Source organism: Heptranchias perlo, chromosome 18, assembly GCF_035084215.1.
Source record: "Heptranchias perlo isolate sHepPer1 chromosome 18, sHepPer1.hap1, whole genome shotgun sequence".
Taxonomy (NCBI): Eukaryota; Metazoa; Chordata; class Chondrichthyes; order Hexanchiformes; family Hexanchidae; genus Heptranchias; species Heptranchias perlo.
The window spans coordinates 38,885,469-38,911,066 of NC_090342.1; the positions used below are offsets into that span (position 1 = coordinate 38,885,469).

Genomic DNA, 25,598 nt, shown 5'->3' on the forward strand with positions numbered 1-25,598 from the left:
TTATACTGCATCTGCCATGTTCTTGCCCACTCACCCAACTTGTCTAAATCACATTGGAGCCTCTCTGCATCCTCCACACAGCTCACATTCCACCCCAGCTTTGTGTCGTCTGCAAACTTGAAAATGTTACATTCCGTTTCCTCATCCAAATCATTGATATATATTGTGAATAGCTGGGGCCCAAGCACTGATCCCTGCAGTACCCCACTAGTCACTATCCAATTTGTCAATTAGTCCCATTCCCCTTAAAGGAGGAGAGGGAGTTGGGAGGCAGAGTGATTTAAGGAGGGGATTCCATTACACATAGGGTTGTAGTTAGATGTGGTGAGGTGATTGTTCAAGCTCGATAGAATGTGCATTACCATCTGGGATAAAAAAGGGTCACTTTAGATACATTGACCCTGAAATTCCACAAGGCCATTTACACCGCTGTTGCGCCCAAGTCGGAACTTGGGCCCACCAATGCTGTCCACACAGACCCCTCTGTAAATTGTGGGCTCAGCTCATTTTAATATCCATTGGTGGTTCAGTGGTGCAAGAGGGAGCTTGCAAATTTAGAGCACAGCCTTTAAAAAGCCAAGAATGGTTGAGAATTGCAGCAGCTGGCTGGGGAAACAGCAGGTAAGTAGGAAAATATTTGGCACAGTGAACTGACTGCCAGATAGCAGTAGTAGGTGGCTCATGTGAGATTTTGTGGCATTATTAAAGCATGTCTTCAAGTGGCGGGCCTGACAGAGGCACTCGCAGAAGGGAGCAGAAAATTGGCACCCGAAGAATGGAGGCAGAAAAGAGCCCAGAATTTTAATGAGGTTGACCTTCAGTGTGAAATGCAGCAAAGGAGAGAAAGACTGCAGGGTGCCCATAGAGGAAATCTCAGAAAAATGTCTTGTGTGCCATGTGGAAGGAACTGGCAGCAGCACCGAGTGCTGGAAAAAGTTCTATAACCTAATGAGAGCAGGCAAGGTAACACATTGGCCTTTTCTTCCTTGGGAATCATGAGCATCTACACATTGTTCACCCTTTTAAAATTAATAACTCCCTCAGAACCTCCCTCACTGTGTAAAGGGGAGCTGCTTCACTAGCCTTCTTCCCCCATGGGACTTGCTTTTGCTATTTGGAGGCCAGTACGCCTCATATCTCTTATGCCAGGTCCCTTCGGTCTTGGAAAGTGGGAATCCCCAGCGTAGTAACTCCCTGCTCCCAACTCTACTCCCTTGCATCACTGGCTGTGTAAGGGGTGCATAGAAGTTCCACCCCTTATGATGCTGACCAGGAGCTCCCAGAGTCGGTGAGGACCCGGCCTGTTTCCAGGACGATCTGCGAGACCTCCACTGGAGTCCAGTGGAACTTGAGGATATTTGGGGCTGTGCTATTGAATTTGTACAAGTTATTGGTTTGGCCTCAGTTACAGTATAGGTTTGTGAGGGTATTCCCCACACTGTGACTTTCTCAGTCACACAGTTGTAGCCAAACTCCGAATGGAGGGAATAGATCAGCATTGGTGTGTGATGGAGAGTAGTTCTGAAGCTCTTTCCCAGTCACTGAAGGTACATGGTGTGGAAAAGCTTGAGGGGAGTGCAGGAAATAAGTTTAAAATAAAGTTGTTTATTCTAAAATTATAAATTTCATTTTAGGACTTTGCCAATGATTTGTTCAGAAGAAGTCTGAAAATAAGTGGAATGTGGCTCTATTTGTGATACAGTGGATTATTTTAATGTGTTTCCATATTCTTGTGATTTGCTACAATACATTTTTATATGTCTTGCTCTATTTAACACGGAGTGATTGACGGCCTGTATGTACTCAGACTGGCAAAGGTTCATAAGGCATGCAATGGTCAGAGTCGCCTACAACATCCCCCCAGTACTGTCACTTTTGCAACGATGCAACTCTGAACTGGTCACTAAATCTGCAGATTGCAAGTCTCCACATAATGGTTAGTTCTCTGACCAAGTCCAAAGGAAACAGAAATAGATCCTAAAGCAAATTACAGTTTATTCAAAAAATTATACAAAAGCATTGTACTTACATCATCCAAAGACAGTACAGCACCGAAACTCAAGTCCCATAGCAGTATTACACAGTAAACTTAAAGGAACGTTGTCCATTTAAAAAAGTATTTGGCATGCCCTTTTTCTCTTTTGGGAGGATGAAGACTATTTCATTCTTGTTGCAACATGATGTAACGATGCATTGACATGATTTACAGGATCACGTGTTTCTCAGCAAACTAAATTAATAAGAATTGGTGCCTTTGACCAGTAAACCACCAGGGAATCAGGACAGAACCAGGATCAGTGCCTTTGACCAGTAAACCATCACAGAATCAGGGCAGATCCGGGATCAGTGTCTTTGACCAGTAAACCATCACAGAATCAGGACAGATCCGGGATCAGTGTCTTTGACCAGTAAACCATCAGGGAATCAGGACAGACCCGGGATCAGTGTCTTTGACCAGTAAACCATCAGGGAATCAGGACAGACCCGGGATTGGTGCCTTTACCCAGTAAACCACCAGGGAATCAGGACAGACCCGAGATCGGTGCCTTTGACCAGTAAACCACCAGGGAATCAGGACAGACCCGGGATCAGTGCCTTTACCCAGTAAACCACCAGGGAATCAGGACAGACCCGAGATCGGTGCCTTTGACCAGTAAACCACCAGGGAATCAGGACAGACCCGGGATCAGTGCCTTTACCCAGTAAACCATCAGGGAATCAGGACACACCCGGAATTAGTGTCTTTCCCCAGTAAACCACCAGGGAATCAGGACAGACCCGGGATCAGTGCCTTTACCCAGTAAACCATCAGGGAATCAGGACACACCCGGAATTAGTGTCTTTCCCCAGTAAACCATCAGGGAATCAGGACACACCCGGGATCAGTGCCTTTACCCAGTAAACCATCAGGGAATCAGGACAGACCCGGGATCAGTGCCTTTACCCAGTAATCCATCAGGGAATCAGGACAGATCCGGAATCAGTGCCTTTGACCAGTAATCCACCAGGGAATCAGGACACACCCGGGATCAGTGCCTTTACCCAGTAATCCACCAGGGAATCAGGACAGATCCGGAATCAGTGCCTTTGACCAGTAATCCACCAGGGAATCAGGACAGGCCTGGGATCAGTGCCTTTGACCAGTAATCCACCAGGGAATCAGGACAGATCCGGGATCAGTGCCTTTACCCAGTAATCCATCAGGGAATCAGGACAGACCCGGGATCAGTGCCTTTACCCAGTAATCCACCAGGGAATCAGGACAGATCCGGGATCAGTGCCTTTGACCAGTAAACCATCAGGGAATCAGGACAGATCCGGGATCAGTGCCTTTACCCAGTAAACCACCAGGGAATCAGGACAGGCCTGGGATCAGTGCCTTTGACCAGTAATCCATCAGGGAATCAGGACAGATCCGGGATCAGTGCCTTTACCCAGTAATCCACCAGGGAATCAGGACACACCCGGGATCAGTGCCTTTACCCAGTAAACCACCAGGGAATCAGGACAGGCCTGGGATCAGTGCCTTTGACCAGTAATCCATCAGGGAATCAGGACAGATCCGGGATCAGTGCCTTTACCCACGGAACCCGCAGAGGGAGACTCACCAAAAAAAAGGACAAGAACCTTGCTTTATATCAATGCTTCAGTGTTTGGTGAGGTTATTGATCCCGTGGCATTTTGGACCTATGGGCTGATAGTTGATTAGCACATTGTAACATTAAGCTGCCAATTGTACTAAGTTAACAATTTTGATCCATTCATTACAAGGTGCCTGGAGTAAGGGGAAAGATCCTTTATTTATGACCAGGACATGTCTCTCTTACTTCTGCCTAACCAATGTAACCTAAATTCCCTCTGTACCCATGCACAAATATCAATGGGGTAAAATTAGCCATTTAAAAATGTTATTTCTATAAATTAGAAGCCACACCAGGCTTATCCTTTGTGCCTGGAAATTTTAAGATGACCAACAAGTGCTAGGCCATTTACACTGCTGTAAATTTTTGTATCTGTATTGAATTCACCCTGATCTCTTTGCAAACCAAAGAGAAATAGGATGTATAAACACCAGGCTTGGGGCTGCTGGAGAGAACAAGAAATAAAAGGAAGAAAGACATGACATGGAGGGGTGGATTTTAACAATGGGCGGACTTCGAGTGGGCACCAGGAGGAACGTTTGTGCCCCCCACCCACCCAAGCTATTCTGAGGGCTGGGCCTCTTTTCCATAAACCCGGTGAGCTGTGAATACTGTTCAGCCACTCATGCAGCTTGCCGGGAGGGGGAATACCGATGGCTCCATCTCGGAGCTGAGCCCAAAGTTTTCTCTGGAGGTGGGGGGAAACAAGCAAGGTAGGAGGCGGGAGGTGCAGAGACGGGCCAGCAGCAGGCCAGAAGGTTTTTGTGGGGCCAAGAAATAACGTAACACCTCAATGCCTGGTACCAATGGGCAGAGCATGCAAGGTGCCCCCTAAAAATCACATCAATGAAAATGAAAATCGGGTGGTTTCTATAACAGCCGAGTGATCCATTCTGCCACCTTAACGCCCATGCGGTGGAGATGAAAATTACCCCCGTGCTATTCTATATGTGCTTTTACTTATTAAAATGACTATGGATAAACTTAGTTTGGAGCCAAAAATTAACTTGAGTGTGGTCTGTTGCTATTTCCATCTTCCGAAATGATTAGGAGTGAAGTAAGAGTGCCAGTTACATTGATGAACAAAGCTGTGGGAATCCCAGGGGTATGAGTTCTGTGCAGTGGCAAAAATCTGAGAGTCTGCAGCATCTGGGATTGTCGAGAAGGGGTACACTATTATAGTGTACAGTGCAGTATTATAGTGTGCAGAGCAGCATTATAGTGTGCAGTACAGTGTTATAATGTACAGTATTAGTGTGCAGTACAGTATTGTAGTATTCAATATAGTATAGTGTTTTGCACAGTTACTGTTTTGTGCAGTATTGTACTGCTCAGTACAGTATTATAGCATTTGATGTGTTATAATGTTTGGTACAGTATTTGCTGTGTTAGTGCTCGGTGCAGTATTATAGCATTTCATGTTGTGTTATAATGCTCAGTGCAGTATCATAATGTTTGGTACAGTATTGTAGTATTTGCTGAATTACAGTGCTTAGTACAGTATTACAGTGTTTTAATGCATTATACTGTATTGTAGTGCTCAGTACAGTATTGTAGTTTTCAATACAATATTTTACTGACGCTTCAGTGCAATAATGAGGGAGTGCAGCACTTTCAGAGATGTTAAACTGAGGCCCAGTCTGCCCCCTCAGGTGGACGTCAAAGATCCCATGACACTATTCAAAGAAAACCAGGGAAGTTCTCCCAGTGTCCTGGGCAACATCTATCTCTCAACCAATACCACTAAAAACAGATTATTTGGTCACTTATCTCGTCGTTTGTAGGACCTTGCTATGTGCAAATTGCTGCATTTCCTTAGATTACAACAGTGACTACACTTCAAAAGTACTTTATTGACTGTGAAGTGCTTTGGGACATCCTGAGGTCGTGAAAGGCGCTATATAAATGCAAGTTATTTCTTTATTATAGTGCTTAGTGCATTATTGTAATATTTGGTACAGTATTGTATTTTGAGACAGTTATTGTGCTCAGTATAATATCATAGTATTTGATACAATACTCTAATACTGTCATATTTGATAGTGTATAGTGCTCAACAACAACTTGCAGTTAGATAGCATCTTTAATGTAGAACACTTCACAGAGGCGTAAGTGAAATAAATGCAGTATTGTATTCAATACAGCATTATAGTGCTCAGTACAGCGTTGTAATATCATAGTAGGTACAGCACAGGAGAAGGCCATTCAGCCCATCATGCTTGTGCCGGCTCTTTTAAAAGAGCTATCCAATTAGTCCCATTCCCCTGCTCTTTTCCTATAGCCCTGTAAATTTTCTCCCTTGAAGTATTTATCCAATTCCCTTTTGAAAGTTACTATTGAATCTGCTTCCACCACCCTTTCAGGCAGTGCATTCCAGATCATTACAACTCGCTGCCTAGAAAAATGTTTCCTCATGTCACCTCTGGCTCTTTTGCCGATCACCTTAAATCTGTTTCCTCTGGTTACTGACCTTCTGCCACTGGAAACAGTTTCTCCTTATTTACTCTATCAAAACCGTTCATGATTTTGAACACCTCTATCAAGTCTCCCCATAACCTTCTCTGTTCTAAGGAGAACAACCCCAGCTTCTCCAGTCTCTCCACATAACTGAAGTCCCTCATCCTTGGTACCACTCTAGTTAATCTCTTCTGCACCCTCTCTAAGGTCTTCACATCTTTCCTAAAGTGTGGTGCCCAGATTGGACACAATACTCCAGCTGAGGCCTAACCTGTGTTTTATAAAGGTTTAGCATAACTTCCTTGCTTTTGTACTCTATGCCTCCATTAATAAAGCCCAGGATCCCATGTGCTTTTTTAACAGCCTGCTCAACTTGTCCTGCCACCTTCAAAGATTTGCGTATGTGCACCCCCAGGTCGCTCTTTTCCTGCACCCCTTTAAAATTGTACCATTTAGTTTATATTGCCTCTCCTCATTCTTCCTACCAAAATGTATCACTTCACACTTCTCTGGGTTTAATTTCATCTGCCATGTGTCTGCCCATTTCACCAGTCTGTCTAAGTCCTTCTGAAGTCTGTTACTATCCTGCACATTGTTTACTACGTTTCCGAGCTTCGTATCATCTGCAAACTTTGAAATTATACCCTGTATATCCAAGTCCAGGTCATTAATATATATCAAAAAGAGCAGTGATCCTAATGCCTACCCCTGGGGAACACCACTGAATACTCCCTCCAGTCTGAAAATCAACCATTCACCACTGCTCTCTGCTTTCTGTCCCTCAGCCAATTTTGTATCCATGCTGCCATTGTCCCTTTGATCTCATAGGCTTCAATTTTGCTAACAAGTCTATTATGTGGTACTTTATCAAATGCCTTTGGAAAGTCCATGTACACAACATCAACTGCATTACCCTCATCAACCCTTTCCGTTACTTCATCAAAGAACTCAATCAAGTTAGACAAACACGATTTTCCTTTAACAAATCCGTGCTGACTTTCATTTATTAACCCATACTTTTCCAAGTGCTAATTAATTTTGTCCTGGATTATTGTCTCTAAAAGTTTCCCCACCACCAATGTTAGGCTGACTGGCCTGTAATTGCCAGGTTTATCCCTCTCCCTTTTTTTGAACAGGGGTGTAACATTTGCAATCCTCCGGCACCGTCCCCAATCTAAGGAGGATTGGAAGATTGTGGCCAGAGCCTCTGCAATTTCCACCCTTACTTCCCTCAGTAACCTAGGATCCATCCCATCTGGACCGGATGTTTTTCATGCAGTATTGTGTTTGATACAGTGTGATGGTGTTGGTACAATATTACAGCATTCATTAAGTATTGTGTTGGGTATAGCATTGTAATCGGTACAGAATTATAGCGTTCAGTACACTATTTCAGTGTTCACAGTATTAGTGTTTAGTGCAGCATTATAATGCTCAATACAATATTCTACAGTATTGTATTATTCAATAGACTATCATAAATCTAGAGAATGCTGTTGGTATACTGTTTGGGGGTTAACTGTGGATTACTGGAATGTTCCAATCTGCAAGCGTAGTGTTCAGCCTTTTCCTGGAACTCAAAAAATACCAGTACGATCTCATTCTTGAAGATTCACTCGGCACAATCTCCCCTCCCCAAGTACAGCAACAGAAGAAAACAATCCTAATTGACATGCCACAGGGTAAACAGGACCTTTCCCCCTTACCGCCACCCCCCCACTGCCCCGGCAGCATTTCCAAATCCAATTGATTCCCGAAGATCAAGAACAAACAAATTGCTTGGATCCATGGACCTGCAATGCTCCCAGAACAAGCAGAGGATTGCCAAGAAAGCTGAATGCACCAATTGACTTTTCCCATAAACACTGTGCAATCAAATTATACAGTGACTTTATATATACTATGCGTGTCCATTCATTGCAATCTTTAGGTGAAGTGGGTTAGAGGGCAGGCAATAATTGGATTGGGGCCACAGATTTAATTCAGTCCCATTTTCCAATGCCCCCAGTGGAGGGAGGTGTAATTACAATGTGACAAGTTTACATAGGTAGTTTCCATTATAAATATGGACATAGGAATTTAAAATGAAAATAGTTGACAGGAAGTGCTCGCAATAATAAAACTTTTTAGCATAGTCAATCTCCTGTGGTGTTGCACACGGGGAGTGAAGACCAAGTGTAGTCTTCAGGTGAAGCAGGATTAGACGCCATGGGATAAGGTGCACAGCCATAATTCAGTCCCCATTTTAAAATTACACACTCTGTCCTGATGGTTATATTTCCATTTTAAATTCTCATGTCATTATTTATAATGCAAACTGCCTATGTAAACGTGTCTCGTAATTGCGTTCTCTTGCCAGTGGTGATACTGCAGCTCCTCCACTGGTAGGCAGGTGTAATTACAGCATGACAAGTTTACCTAAATAGTGCATTTGGTCATGAATCCCTGTGTGCAATGCCATGGGAAATCATTTTTTATATGTATAATGCCAAAAGATGAGCTTTAATAGTGGTGGAGGAAGTGTTGCTGAAGATGTTTTGGACCAGTTCCTTAAAGGGGCAGCTCAGGCACTTCACTAAATATATCCTATATTAGCACTTGGCACACTTGTCTTTCAGGCTACACCAGTGTTTCTTCATTTTCACTGCCTCCTTCCTGCATTCATGCACTTTCTGGATTCTGCTTTTCTTCCTCCATAGTTAGACATTTTGCAAAGCAAAGTGATGGAGTACAAAGCACAAGATGATCCTGGAGACCTGAGTGGGGGGGGGGGGGGGGTGGTGGTTGGGGTGGGGGGCGTCAATGGCTGCACCATAGGGTTTCCTAATCTGTCCAGACATCAAAAGTGCTACCTCAAGATGCCAATGGCATGCCCAATAATAATCCTGGTGCTTGCATAGGCCTTATTGGGTCTACATTCTGCCTTTGCTTTTGTCTGTTGCAATGGTGTTATTAGTGAGGGCTGAAGACAGCATCCTTGGTTTCCACACTACCTTCAAATAAGCCTTGTACAGATGATTGGCACAAAATAAATGTATCGTGGGAGCTGCTGGGAGACTGCACATCAACCTCCTTGATTCTGTTCTGGTGGTTGCAGACCAGTTGGATGTCAAGAAACTAGAATCCCTTTCTGTTTGTGTAGGCCACAGTGTTATGGGCAAGGGACCAAATAGCTGCATGTCCATGTACTCATAGAAAGCCAGCAGTGCAGCAGAATTGCGCTCTCACCTGATGCTGCTGCTCAGTGGCAAATATTATGAAGATGTTGGCTCTCTGAAGGAAAGCATTAGTCACCTTCTTGATGCATTTGTAGGCAGCAAACTACAGATGTCCAGAGCACTAGCCTGGAAATTGAGGGCTGTGGTGATCTATCCACTAAACAGTGCTCGTCAGTAAATCCCAGGTAGCTAGTCCAAGGACATTACACCCAAGAGGTAGATTAGCCATGGGTCCAAGTTGGTACATCATTGGTGTCACTTTCACCATTCCTCAAATTGAGTGTTATGGGAGCACTGAATGCAATCCCCATTATTGCTGTGTACAGAACAATGTTATTATAAAATTAGCCGTTCCTTCAGGAGTCCCCACTACAAGAGATCCTGGTTCAGCAGCAACCCTTGAATTCTATGGGCAGAAAGAATGCATCGCTTGTGCAATGCAGAAGTTCACAAATATTGTTGATCTACTGTTAATCAGTAATTTTCTAGTATTCGTAGGCTTAGTGCTTACAATTTTGCTTGCATTCTGCACTTTAATGCACAGAATCCTTCTTGCACTGGCAGCTATATGGGCTGAAGTGGTCAATAATCAGGAAATATGCACTAAACCACACTCCTGATTTTACTGCTGCATTTCCTTCAATTACTGTTGGTATAAACCTTCACGCAGACAGTCATTTCCAGGCTATAGTGTTTAATACATTGTCGTAAGTCTACAAATTGCAGCTGGTGCAGTATTCGGGGTTAACTGCAGGTCATTAGATGTTGTTGGGTGAATTTCCACCTGCTCGTTATCCATCGAGATTGCTGATTTTACCTGTGTGTGTAAAACGGGCTATCTCCCACCCACACAGCAGGCTATCCAGTGGAGCATCAGAAGTCATCATCATCCAGAGCAATACTTAAATGGCTTAAGGAGTCATTTCATTGACCAGGATCCAATGACCAAGCGCTGGGGGTGTTTGTCATGAAATTCAAGAAAGGAGGACTGTCCTACTTCAAAAACATTGAGGGAACATTTTGCTGAGGGACTAAATGTTATGTCCAGAGCCAAGAAGACCTGGATACAGATCAGAATGAAGATGCTGGACCTGAAGAAAGCTACTAAGGTAAGGCTAAAGTGTAGTTTTCAATACCAAGTAACTGCCTAAGTAGGCATGCGATAAAGTGTAACCTCATAACTTGTAAACCTTTTTTGCTGAACCATCCTAAGCATGAATAAAAACTTATTCTATGCAGTCCTGTTATGAGAGAAACTCACTAAATGCAAATCCTTCATGGCCTTACTGCAGCATAGAAGAAATATAAACAGCAACTTATAACTCCAACTATGGTTACACAGAATTTCAAGAGGCTTGACAGAGAGAATCATTGTAAGCCAATTAATTGCATGACGCATGTTCATTTGGCATCAGACATGATGGTCTGGAGAATGGGCACCTGTGTGATACAATCTGTGCTACCTAAACTAGCAACATCTCATCACCCACTCAGACTTCCAGGTCCTCTTTTTATTTCTGTTTTTTTTCTTATTCTTTCCATCACTTTTTCTCCTTAACCACTGGTATAATGTTATGGTGTTCAGTGCAGTATAATAGTGTTCTGTACAGTTTTATAGAGTCCAATATAGTATTATAGTGTTCAGTACAGTACCAAAGTGTTTGATATGGTATTATAGTGTACTGTACCAAATACTTCATTACTGAACCAAACATTATAATACTGTATTGAACACTATTTTAGTGTTTGGTACAGTATTAACATTTTTGGTGTGGTATTATGGTGTTCAATGCTATATTAATGTTAGTGCAGTATTATAGTGTTTGGAATGATATTATAGTGTACAGGACAGTATTATAGTATCCAGTACAGTATGAGTGTACAGGACAGTATTATAGTGTACAGTGTGGTATTGTAGTGTTTGGAATGATATTATAGTATCCAGCACAGTATTAGAGTGTTCAGGACAGTATTAGAGTGTACAGGACAGTATTAGAGTGTACAGTGTGGTATTATTGTGTTTGGTACTGTATTATATAATATTACGAAAGAAAGAATTTGCATTTATATCGCGCCTTTCATTATCTCAAAGACATCCCAAAGTGTTTTACAGCCAATGAAGTACTTTTGAAGTGTAGTCACTGCTGTAATTTGCATACTACAAGGTCCCACAAACAACAATTAGATAATGACCAGATAATCTGTTTTAATGATGTTGGTTGAAGAATGAGCCAAACTGTGGCAAATGGAATTCAATGTAGACAAATGTGAGGTCATCCACTTTGGATCAAAAAAGGATAGAACAAGGTACTTTCTAAATGGTAAAAAGTTAAAAACAGTGGATGTCCAAAGGGATTTAGGGGCTCAGGTACATAGATCATTGAAGTGTCATGAACAGGTGCAGAAAATAATCAAGAAGGCAAATGGAATGCTGGCCTTTATATCTAGAGGACTAGAGTACAAGGGGGCAGAAGTTAAGCTGCAGCTATACAAAATCCTGGTTAGACCGCACCTGGAGTACCGTGAGCAGTTCTGGGCACCGCACCTTCGGAAGGACATATTGGCCTTGGAGGGAGTGCAGCATAGGTTTACTAGAATGATACCCGGACTTCAAGGGTTAAGTTACGAGGAGAGATTACACAAATTGGGGTTGTATTCTCTGGAGTTTCGAAGGGTAAGGGGTGATCTGATCGAAGTTTATAAGATATTAAGGGGAACAGATAGGGTGGATAGAGAGAAACTATTTCCGCTGGTTGGGGATTTTAGGAGTAGGGGGCACAGTCTAAAAATTAGAGCCAGACCTTTCAGGAGCGAGATTAGAAAACATTTCTACACACAAAGGGTGGTAGAAGTTTGGAACTCTCTTCCGCAAATGGCAATTGATACTAGCTCAAATGCTAAATTTAAATCTGAGATAGATAGCTTTTTGGCAACCAAAGGTATTAAGGGATATGGGCCAAAGGCAGGTATATGGAGTTAGATCACAGATCAGCCATGATCTTATCAAATGGCGGAGCAGGCACGAGGGGCTGAATGGCCTACTCATGTTCCTATGATAAATATTGGCCAGGACTCCAGGAAGAACTCTGTTGCTCTTTTCGAAATAATGTCATGGGATCTTTTATGTCCACCTAAGAGGGCAGACGGGACCTTGGTTTAACATCTCATCTGAAAGACAGCACCTCTGACAGTGCAGCACTCCCTCAGTACTGCACTGAGGTATCAGCCCAGATTATGTGCTCAAGTCTCTGGACTGGGACTTGAACCCCTGACCTTCTGACTCAGGTGAGAGTGCTACCACTGAGCCAAGGCTGACACTTCGCTAAAATATTCAATACAATATTATTGTGTTCAATATAATATTATATCCGGTACAGTATTGTAGTGTTCAATACAATATTGGTGTTTAGGACAGTATTATAATATTCGGTATGGTATTATAGCTTTTGGTGCAGTATTAAAATGTTCAATACAGCATTAAAGTGTTCTGTGCAATTTTATAGTGGATGGTACATTATTAAACTGTTTGGTACAGCATTACAGAACTTGGTGCATCATTATATTGTTCAATTTAGCATCATAGTGCTAAGGTTAAGGTTTTTTATGACATTATAGGATTCTCTACAGTAATAAGATTCTGTATAACATTGTAGGTTGCTCTACAGCATAATAGGATTCTCTACAGTATTATAATGTTCTGTACAGCACTATCTGGTTCTGTGCCATATCATAGGGTTCTACACAGTATTAGGGTTCTGTTCAATATTAGAGTTCCATTCAGTATTAGGGTTCTGCACAGCATCATCGGATTCTGGGCCATATTCTATGGTTCTGTACAGCAATATAAGGTTTAGTACAGTGTTATAGGGTTATTATAGCGTGATAGCATTGTATACAATATGATATGGTTTTTACAGCATTATAAGGTCTGTTCAATAAGATAGAGTTCTGTACGACATTTGAGTACTATAAAGTGTGGGGCTCTGTGCAGCACTATAGTGTTTGATACAGCATAATAGTGTTTTGTACAATATAATCTGTACAGTATTATAGGCTCTACTGTGTTTTACTGTTCTGCACAATATTGTACGGTTCTGTGCAATACAGGTTTGTAGAGTATTATGTTTCCTTTTACCATTTTAAGGTTCTGTACAACATGATATGGTTCTGTAGAGCATCCTAAATTTATGCATGATATTAGAGATTTCTACATAGCATTATAAGGCTAATTGCAGTATTACGGGGTCCTGTGGAACACTACAGATTTCTGTGGAGTATTATAGACTTCTGAACAGCATTACAAGGTTTTGTACAGCTTTGAGGTTCTGTACAGCATTATAGGTTTACATACAGCATTATACAGTTCGCTAATGCATTATGGTATACAGCAGAGTGTCAGTCTCTAGTACAATATTAGAGTACAGTAATAACATACAGCAGTAAATGGTCATAGGATATACAATATTATACTCTACAGTAGTTATAGGGTTACGTACAGAATTAAAGAGTCCTCTGAAGTATTAGAGTTCTAGTGAACAGGACAGCTGTGTTGTAGGATTTTTACAATGATATAGAGTTTATTAAAGTATTATAACAGGCCAGATTTTGCTGTAGCAGGGCATCTAACGGCATCTGCTGTTTGTTAGACTTGCCCCTGCACCCTACAGCTCAAAACATTTTTGCCACTAAGTTGCTGAAAGTGTGAGCTGATAATGGTGCAGCGAGGGAAACAGGGCATCTGGGACCTGAGTGAACAGGGCAAGCAACAGGATATCTCCTTAACCAAGGAGTGAGAAATAAACAGCTGAAGCACTGAGAAGGAAGTGCAAATTAGAATGGGTGAATTCAATGTCAAATCAGACACAGAAAGAGAAATAAAGGGAGGGACAGAAAGATTGAATTGAGAGAAAAAAGAAACAAAGGAAAAGTTTTTTAAAAGTGTATATGTTAAATTTGACACTTTTAAAATCTCCAACAATAATTAATACCTGAAGGAATGAAACTCCACATTTGTAATAATTAATTTTCAATGCCAGAGAGGTTGATTGGCAGTAATTAACAATTACAATGTTGTTAAAAGGCTACTTATGCTTGAAATGACAAGACTTAAGTTTCCATGGCGAGTTTAGTTCGTATCTACCGAGCAAATACAGCAACATCACGCCATTCAATGCATTTCAATGGTGAGGTGAACAGCGAAATGCCGTTTTCGCGAAGCTAACAGCAGAGCGGCGCAACCCGGACAGCAACTTTTGGGTATTGACATTTAACCGCGCATCTGCTCCTAACCCGAAGTTGCTGTACCATTTATGCATAAATAACGCGAGTGCCATTAGCCTCACCATTAGTTTCACAGCAAAATCTGGCCCAATCATTATAGTGTACATTAAAATATTGAAGTGCACAGTACAGTATTACAGGGTCCTGTACAGCATTATAGGGCTTACTAGTTTTATAGTGTTCAGTACAGTGTTCCGTTTAGTGTTGTGGTGTTCTAGTGTTCAGTACAGTTATATAGTGTATGGTACAGTGTTATAGTGTATATTGTGTTACAGCATTCAGTACTAGTGTATTTAACAGTAATAGTATATAGTACAGTATTATAGTATAAAGTAGAGCATGAATGTACAGTAAAGTATGATATATTCTAGTGTTATGCTGTATAGTGTAATGTTCTGTACATTATTATAGGGTTCAGTACAGTATTAAAGTATTCAGTACAGTGCTTAATATATAATGTGTAGTATATTATAATATATAGTATGCTGTATTTTATGACGAGGGTAATTTTTACATTCACCACTTGGGTGGTAAATTGGTGGATGGGTGAAGGTGAAAATTACTCACAAAATGTGTTGTATCATATAATATATGCTGTGCGGTAACACAGAATGTGGCATCTATGTTGTGATATGGTGAAATAGATATATATTACAGTGCAAAATGATTAAATGAATAATGATTTTGCCTAGTAATTTTATTCACTTAGTCATTCTATTCTTTTATCAGTTTTAACAGTTGCATCAAGTTTAGCAAAAAGTTAACAATGGAATGCAAACTGGACTGCAATTACAGTACTGTAAAAACAGTCACAGTTGTTGTGGATAAGAGTGTATTTATGTCATCTGCTTCATTACAATATACACATTACATGCAGCACAACAATTTTTTTTTAAAAAGGACATAAAATCTTTTTTTTAAAAGGACCTTTAAAAGAGTTTCTGCCTACGTTTGTTGCCATAGGGTTTATGGGTAAGGTTATAAGCATCACAAAGCTTGAGCATTAGCACCTGATGAGGCGGATTTTACACCTCAACAAAAGCGCTTGTAAACAGAGCTTAAAACATCGGCTTTAGTGAGGCAGTATAATACTGAAATGAATTATATATAGTATAAAAAGAGAAAGAAAGTTAATTTCCTTTCACAGGGAGCCAAAAAGCCATCTACTAATCTGCAAACTTTCTTCAATACCAACAATTGACCTCTAATTGTTCCATGATGATGCATATTTACAGCAAACAGTCTTTGTGGCCTTAAAGTGGCAGATGAAGTTAAACACAGATGCACCTTAGCACATTGTATGGTGTATATATAAAGACAATGCATTATCCAACTTACTATGACCAATGCCATGGGAGATCTGTTTTAATTATATAGTGTGCAGTATGTTATGATATATTATGCCATGTACTCTATAGGGTGTTGTATATTTTCCTGTATTGTGCTTTTACTGAAGTCAGTCATGTCATATCACACACCTTCAGCTCATGGGCTACTGTCCTTTATTAATGCTTCACCTTTATTACATTGCTTTTGCTACACACAGCTAGCTGCTGCAAAATAGTTTAATTTACAAAATAAAGCACAGATTATCAAAAGTAAAACATCTCTGATTATGAGTTTAAGGCAGTAATTTAGCATGAACATTCAGAAACCACTGGGGTTCCATTCAGCTGTTTGTGACAATATTGGAACTGCTGGATTGATTAAATGCATTTAACACACTGCCAGGCATCTCCTGCACAATGTCTGGAGCACACTGAGTCGATGATAGAAGGCAGGATATACAAAATAAATTGTTAGCAACAAAATCACAAGTGAATTATAGGAATTAGAGCATCAATACTGTTAATAATTTAAATGTTTCTGATTATTTCAAATAATGAAATAATTTAGGCCCTGAAATGACGTTGTTGGACATTAGCATGTGAATGTTTAATGCGTGTGCCTGAAATTCCTCTCCCTGCTATTTAAAATAGACGGGTTAACACCTCTGATAAAGTAATTGCAAGTGGAATTTCAGATGAATGCATTGAGCCTTAGTGCATGATTATCCCATGATTATCCCATGATGTAATATTAGGGTCCTGGTGTTTATTCTCGACTGGCAAAACAGAGACAATTGTTCAGTGACACCATGGCTTCAGTGTGGTTTATATATCCCCAGGTGAGGGACAATGAGAGTGTTATAAAGTGGTACAATGAGTTTGGATGCTATCCTTTGTCTCTGGCACCCGGGTTACAATCTAAGCTGGTGGGATGAAAGTCCCCTCCCTCTCTGTTGACTGGGAGGATTCTCAGTGAAATGGTTTTGTTACAGTCTCATCAGACTCTTTCTGGAATTGCATTCACAACACTACATTGAAAACTCACTCATTAGGATTGTTGGTGTAGGAAATGTAAAGTTCCACTGGTGCAATAGAGATTGTTAGTCTGAGGTTGGGGATGTGGCACATTATCCAGCATCTAACCCAGGATATTTGATCCTGATACTGATATCAGAGTAGTAAATAGAAAGATATTTCATTTCCCAGCACAGACATCCGTCACCCTGATGAGCATAAAATTCACAGCAGGGATATGTGATATACACAGGAGTGTCATTCACAGGTAAAGCATACGGTAATAAGTATTAGTAAAACCATCTTTCTCTGTCAGATGAGTCTTAGATAGCCCTACATCACAATCTTGTACAGCATCTCCTCTTGTCACATTGTGTAGAGCTACACAGAACAGAGCAGCATGTGGTTAGCTATGATAAAAGAAGATAGGAACACTGGTGTTGAAACTCAAATACGAAAGGTAAACTAAATTCTATATATTACAAAATATGTATGAAATGAGCTTTGCTTTTGCAGTTTTTAACATCATCTGAATCCCTGGACTATGTTATAGCACCTTTCCAATCACCGTTTATTCTCTGTATAATTTTCTTTCAGGCAAAGATAACTTGTAATGCCATCATGAGTTTTGGGGGCTTTATGATCTTACATCACATTTGTACTTCCCAGGTCCACTTCTTGGTTAGCTTTTTCTTCCCTTTTTGGAGGTGAATGAAATTTTACTTTATTTGTCCTATTGCTAACTTTCATCAGGGGCAGTCTGTTTTGTTTAAACTAATTCTCTTTTCCCTAACTTGTCTCCTCCTTTCCAATTTTTTAATTTCATTTGTATTTATGTACATAAATCAACTACTATTATCTATTTATATAAAAGTTTTGAATATGTCCATCACACTTCAAAATGTAAGAAGTATATTTAAAAAAGGGAAAGAAAGGCTTGCTATTTTTTCTGACTTTGAGTTGGGAATTTTTAGACATTTGACAATCTGCAAATTTCCCTCACTAATTAAATTATATCAACCACTTCATCACAGGGAATGCCTGAGCAGAAACCTTAAAGGGACAGGTCAGCTTTGTGAGAAAACAGCACTCAAACTACCTGTGAGCAGTGCCATGGGCAGATAGTTTTTTTTTTAAGAAACTGAAGCTTTATTATAGGTTTCATAGGTCAAATACGAAAGGTCATCGACCTGAAACATTAACCCTAGCCTCCTCTTGCCACAGTTGCTGCCTGACCTGATGAGTGTTCTCAGCATTTTCTGCTTTTATTTCAGATTTCCAGCATCTGCAGTGTTTTGTTTTTTGCTTTATTATAGCGAGGTAGAATTTGTCTTTGTGCGATAGTGTAAAACAGGTGATAGCGAATCAACAGCCCGTTTTACATCTCTAGGTTGAGCTCCCACACTGCAATTTCTAGCTGCTGAGCCACCCTATCTATCATTCTACCTCTCTTGCCCCGTTGTGTGCACCAGGTACACTAAGTTTCCACATTCACACATTATTAATGCAGTTAAAAAATGTGCAAATGCTCCTTTGATTCTCTTTTCCTGAAAAGCATTTTCCACCACTTGGTTAATGAGAGGTTTGCGTAACGTGTGTAGCCCATGTGAACACTTTGGTTCCCTATGTACACAGCATCTTGCAATTTGCACCAGTTTGTGTTGCTATTTTCAATAGTTGATTTGCCTGAGATAGGTTGTCTTGGAAACCAGCGTGAGTGGCAAAGATCTAAAAAATGCAAATATGTAGAAATCAGCTAGTTGGATTGTGCTTCCCTTATAGGTGGAGAATACTGGGGTCTGTGTGGGCTGAGTAACCCAGGCAAAAAGAAACTTTCATGTACAGCCCCTTGCTGGAGATTCGCAAGACACTTTTCTCCAAGTGTCACAGCTGTAAGGGATTTTCTATTCATCTCTATATCAGATAAACGTGCTATGATACAGACACTGGAATACAAAGGACACAAGTAAAAATTCCTGGCTAACACTACCTTGAGGATGTCTTGTCACTGATGGTGAGTCAAAGCTGTTCTTTCATGAGTGAGTTTAATTTCTTGTCTTTTTGAATGAGTGAAATAACCTCAGCATCAGTGGTGTGACAGTACTGAAGATTCTGTTTACTCTCTGAGCACGTAAGTCCTGATGGAACCTTATCATGCCTTTAGATGATTTCCAGAAAGCCTGCGTGTTACTGAAGGGAAAGGAAAAAGTACGAACTGTGTACTTTGCCGTGTTAATATTCCTTTTTGTTAGTCTTTGTAAAAACAAATCAAATAGTCACCTTTTTTTTATTTTGATGTTGGAAAACAGGTCTCCAGATCCCACCATTTAGTCTAGTGATACCATGCTGGTGACATCTATAACGGGAAACTGAGGGTGAAGCTCTCCTGGGTGATGCGCTAAGACTGTGCTGAAAAGCAGCTGTCTCTGCCACTTTTTTCACACTTTGACAGTTAATTGACAGCTGTAATAGACATCGTCACACTAAATGGGAACAACCAGGAATCTACTCCCAACATAAAAAGTTACTGTTTATATGGTAAATATATCTGTTTTATTAAAAGGTACCAAGGCTAACAGTGAGGGGAATTTTAGGGGGGAAATACTACCTTCCTGCACTTTCCTTCCCTTTTTACAGATGTTCTCCAAAGTGAGGCAATGGCCTTATACTTGAGTACTTAAAGTATTTAACTTAAAAAATATATCAGTGTTAATTTTTGTCTTGCATTGAGTGACCAGAGGTACCATTGTCCCAATGCCCCTGAGGTCCTGCTGAAAGCAACGTGCAGCAGAAGGTACTGGGAGCTGAGGCTGAGAGCAGAATGTGATGTTTCAGTGCTCAGCCTCAGAAATGACACAAAGCTGGCAGCTCCAATTGGATGGGCAATAGTTTTAAATTAGTTGCAGGAGGACAAATACTCAAGTGTAAATGCACTGACTGGCTTTATTCCACTATTCTCCTTTTAAAGAGAAGGTTTCTGTAGGGAACATAAGGGAACTTTCACTTCAGTTTCTTATGATCCATGAACCTGATCAGGGAAACGACGAGGGGAATGGGGCAAATGCACTGGTTTGAGCAATTTTTTACCATTCCATTGCCTATCATAGAAGTTGTATCTGATACCTGACTTTTATACTGTTTTTTTGCAGTAATTTTCCTTTAACAAGTTTAAGCAGTTACGCAGCCCAAAGCCTTGTTCTGCAGACACACCAGACAAACATTTCATTCATGTTGATACTCTCTGCCGACACCAGTCACAGCTGCTCACTATTGTGAAATGGAACAGAAAAACAACACATAAATGCAGCTCCCAACCTGCATGTACATGGCACTCAGTGCAGCTCGTGAACATACTGCTAGCAGCCTTTGAGAGAAGTTAATTCCAAACAGTGGAGGCATTCTGTCAGAATGAAGTTTTAGGACACAAGAAGTGGCAGGGAATGACTTGTACCCCAGACTTGCAACATTTCTGACATTCCTTACTTGCACATTGCCATTGTTCAAGTTTCAAATCTGACAAAATTATTACTGACACTCAGAGAATAATAAATACCTGACAAGGATTGAAAGGTACTAATCTAATATTAGTGATATCATAAAGTCAAAGAGCAAACAAATTTATATCCATTGCCTAACTCCTACAATCACGCTCGCCCCAAAATTAGAGTGCAGCATTTCAATTACTCTAGCACATCTATCTTTTTAATATATACTCTTTATTTTACAGGGTAGATTTATTCAATTCAAGCTCCATTTTTACACTAACAACAGGTATGTATGTATGTATGAACGACTGTTGGTTCACTCCATGTTTTCAAGTGTGATGATGTTCACACTGAAGTGGTGTGACCATTGCAACTTTAATAAGAAATAATTTTCCATTAAGAAATTGTCTACATTCTTAGAACAGTTCTATGTTTAAATAAAATGTACTACGATAATGGAAGTGCTGTTCTGTTACAAAACAAACAAGAATCACATAATATATACAAGGTGCGAACCTCTCCCTTTGTTGATCAGAAAATAAATATTGATAATATTAGTCACATCTTGTGATTCAGTCAAGGGTGCAGTTGACCCTTGACAACCTTAATCAACAAAAATCAAAAGCAGTAAACAATAGTAAGTAATAGTAAAGATTGTTTACATTATGCAAAGTAAAGCACACTGTGGAATATGTTCCAAGGCAGTAACATCACTATGGGGTGGGGAAAATGCATGGTGATAATAAAATTGAAATAATGAAAGCTTTATATTATCTCAACCCCACTACATGTTGCTGCTTTGCAACACACTACAAGATTGTGTTTTATCATATACAAACTATGTCACCTTGCCTTAGTGCCTCTGATACAAATAAGACCCTTGGGGGGGAAAAAACTCTCAGACATTAGTAATGCCTTTGTAGTTATTCTTATACTGGTGATAAGCAACATCTATACATCACATCAGGGAAAGGGGGAACAGCTATCAATAGTTTAGGAACATTCATATGCAGGAGTCACAAATTGGGTCATTGTGCTGGTTTAAAAGAATGTACCTATTATGTTCAGTCAAGGGTTAATGAGGTTAAGCACTTTGTTCTGGGTTTTCAGGCTAGTAGTCTACATTTCAAAAACTTTCCTTTTCTTCATCAAAATTAATGATCTTTGAAAGGTAACAAATTGTCATCAGTAATATGAAATCCTGCACAGCTAGTGTTTTGTGTGTATGGAGGTTTATTTGCAAGAAGCTTGTTATGGGATTGGTATCTGAAATAAGTGTTTACATCATTGGTCCATTGTGATAATGTCTGACTGAATTGTATGGAAACAGCTCAGATCCCAGATATTAACAATTGGTGGATTATCTTCATGATGATGTGATTTAAGATTGTGAGAGTCGTGTTATCCCTTTGATTAACCGTCCTGTCTTCAAACCAATTAAAAGGTATAAAACAGTATTGTGCAGTCTGGTGCAATGCTGATGTGCATTCAGATGCATTGGATTCCTTAAACAAGTGGTTTACATATTACAACCAGAAATTGTGATTTCAAGGGATTGCCAGAAGTAGCTGGGAAAAAATGGACTCTTTAAGCAGTAATTGTAGATGTAGGTGTTGTAAATCACTACTAGTGCTGTATATTATTTATATCTTTGCTTTTGTAAATCATCTAATTGCAAATAAAGTCGATGAGTAGTTTCAGCCTGTACAAAGTGGGTCTGGTATTTGATATCTTTGGCCTTTGGAATGACAGGAGACAGAAACCTAGAAATTACTTCTGACAATATCAGCAAATTCCTAACACATTCGTATGACATTCCTCTGCTCCTATTTTAAGGAAAACATTAGGAACATTGGTTCAGGAGTAGGCCATTCAGCCCCTTGAGCCTGTTCCACCATTCAATTAGATCATGGCTGATCTATATCTTAACTCCACCTACCATGCCTTGGTTATGTACCCTTAATACCTTTGCCTAACAAAAATAACCCATTTATTTTTAAGGGCGTATGCTGACATTAAACTAGCTGCTACAGCAATATCATAGCAACATGCTAATATTGTCAACATAATTTTCTAGTCTATAGTGGGCATCGTACATAGTGTGCAGTATAAGTGCTAAATAGGATAACTAATAACAACATGAGCTATACAACATAAGATGTTCACTACTTAATTATCCAGCCCATTTTTGGGTACTTGGCAAAGCGTTAGAATGGAAACGGTATTTAAACAAAACGACCCGTAAGGGCAGATAAATCCAGGTGTGCAATGCGGACAATAGCCAAAAGAGTCGCTCTCTTTACCAGCCCTGCTCACTGTAAAGTAACTGCACTGAGTTACTGGAGTCGGGATTACACTGGCCTTCATCTCCGATTTTACTCCCTAGTCTGATCTCAAAAGTTTACGTCGGCACCTTTTAGTCTGTTTGCTTTTACTCACCCACTCTGAGCTCCTGTCCGAAGACTGTTTTCTCTCCGAGTGCTGAGCAGTTCCACCGGCCGTACCTGAACTGATACTGACACTCGTTGATCCCCATCTGCGCCCCTTCCCCGATCACGATGATGGCATCGGGGCGGCTCTGACAGATCGCCCGCTGCCGGGGCGCCAGACCTGGGATCTTGTTGCAGATGATATTCGCTCCCAAGGCTACCACTGAGGACAACGCTCTAAAACAGAACAGTGACAGAGAACCAAAAAAAATCAAATCACAAAACAATGCAAGCCACGAAGAGCGAGTCAAGTCAAATCTCTGAGCAAAATCTCATCTGCAGTGATTCTAACCCAATAGCTTGGCTGAATTGGCACCCGTCCACATTCTGTCCAGAACAGACGATTACTGCATTGCACTGGACGAAAATTGCAGAAAGGTTTACATTCATGTGATCGTGTTACGGTTTAACACCGAACTACAAGACGAATGGGTTAAACTAGAGGGCACATTTCTACAACGTAGAGGTTTCCATTCGCTCCCGTATCGTGAATCTCGTTTTTTTCCAATTTCCCTGTAAGAAAAATAAGTAACCACAGATTTTCTGAAGGACCTGGTTCAAGAATATATAATTAGGCCAAAGAGAGAGAGAGTACGTGTGGATTAAGTTTAAATGGATGAAATTGAGAATGAGATTTTAACACAGGAATGTGGGGGTGGGAGAGGGAGAGAATTAGTTTCAAAGGGAGCCGAAGGTTGCACCGCACAGTGCCCTACCTGGATCATAGAGCAGGACTGAGCGAAGCCCTCCCCAGTTTACGAGCGCAATGTGCTTTACTTGTTCCCTCCCTTCTCTGGCACAAAGTAAATGTCAATCGGACAGATACATTTAAACATTTTAAGGGGGGAGGGAGGGGAGAGACGTAATACTTACTAACTGGTGGTGCGAATAGCAGGAGCGCAGCAAGTGGCAGCAGCTAACAACAGCTAAACCGCAGAGTATTACACAGGTAAGACCAGGCGTCTGATGAAGACCCGGGGACACAAACAATGCAATCAAAGCACCCAATTTCCAAGTATTAGAACTCACAGGCTAAACGACGAAGTTACGACATAAAATGGCTTAAAATTCTCGAGGATCTTTTTAAAAAAAAAATGGTTGTTCTGACTTACAGGTAACTTCCGCTGGTGAGGATTAGAAACATCTGCGGGTAATAAACTGACAGGAGCACACTGCGGGATAAAAAGATGATCATGGTCGCCCTCTGCGTCAACTCCTGCTGGTTTTGTTTGTTTTATTATAATAGAAATGATAGATGCTTTTTGTGAGCTCGTTCTTTGTGTAAGTCCTCGGTAATCAGTCTTGTTCAATGTCTTGTCGCTAGATTGGTGTTTTTGCTTCTCTTTCATGACGGAGCAGTGGTTTGCAGTTGTTGGGAGTTGCTGTTCGAATGGTTGAGTGTTTTGTGAGAGTTCATCTGCTCTCAGGAGACCGCCTGTTGCAATTGGGCAGACAGGCTAATCCCAGCCACTGCAATCCGCCCACTCCCTTTCAAATCACAATGGGGCAAAAATGACAATGAAAATCGCTCAGATCTGCTATAGACAGCTAGACACGTCCCACATCCACCTTACTCACTTTTTAAAGGGAAAAAAGAATAGTGAATAGATTTGGGGACGGGATACAATTCAACGCAAGAGAGCGAAATTTATCTTGTTTAAGGGGGAAACAATCCGTTTCCCTGGGTTCAGGGTAAAATGTTCCATTTGTAACGTTATTTTTGTAACTGCAATCGGAGGAAAGGTGGTTCTTGCCTGAATAGTCACATATTATTTTAAAGAATATGTTCCAAAAGCAATGGATGATGTGTGGATATTCTTCATCTTAACATTGACAAGTCTAATCTGATTCAAGAACGTGGTTTTGGAATCGTAGGCTCGATACATCTTGAGAGAGACAGTCTTGCAAATGCAACTGTTGTGTATGTGGATCCATCCACACACGGTTACTGCCAGCCTTGGATGTATACAACACTGGCGTGCAGCATATTGCGAGGCAGTAATAGACTTGAACGAATCTCGTGACATCATAAAATGTCCGATGGATCAGTGAAAGTCCAAGATGCACATGGGCCAAAAGTTATGACCGTGGGGAGAACCCTTGATACATAATTATTGCCTTAAACGTACTGTCTGCCATTTGATAATATATTGTCGGCGGTTTCAATGTCAAAATTAACTTCTTGTAACCACTTTGCGTTGACTATGCTGATTGGTGTAGGTGGAAGAGTTAAAAGGATGATCATGATGTAAAACCTGTTGGTACAGGACACCACGTGATTGCGTATACAGTACCGTCAACACCTACAATGTAATACAATATAACTGGATTGGTGAGAAGGGGCTTTTGATAGCGATTACTATGAAACAAGGTGTACATCATGTATAGAAAATACACGGTGGAGAATGGTAGAATACGTGGTGTGTGTTTATTTTATGAGAGAAAAAGAGCTCACAGCCCCTAACAGAAAATGTGCCCTTCGGGCAAGGAATGGCCAAACATCATCCATTGTTGTCATTATGACAATAAGTATAGGGGAGAGGTAAATGCTTCGTGAATTTTTTAGATTAATAAGCTTAAGCTTTTAATTTTGATAGTATGCTCTTGACAGCAGGTAAGGAAAAGAAAAGGTACATTATTATGAAAAAGCTGAGAACTATGAATAGGTCTTTACTCCGCAGTGCTG

General features: G+C 40.6%; 1 protein-coding gene across 2 annotated transcripts in view; it reads right to left on the reverse strand.

The window, feature by feature from the left end:
* The window catches only part of LOC137334773 (protein Wnt-7b), an 89,199-nt gene that overhangs the window by 56,053 nt on the left and 7,548 nt on the right, over positions 1-25,598 (reverse strand). For both annotated transcript variants that reach the window (XR_010966232.1, XM_067999742.1), the window contains exon 2: positions 22,863-23,089. Coding sequence is in view for 1 of the 2 variants with exons in the window: in XM_067999742.1 (XP_067855843.1) it covers positions 22,863-23,089 (227 nt within the window). In the remaining variant the exon portion in view is untranslated. The remainder of the gene's footprint in view (positions 1-22,862; positions 23,090-25,598) is intronic.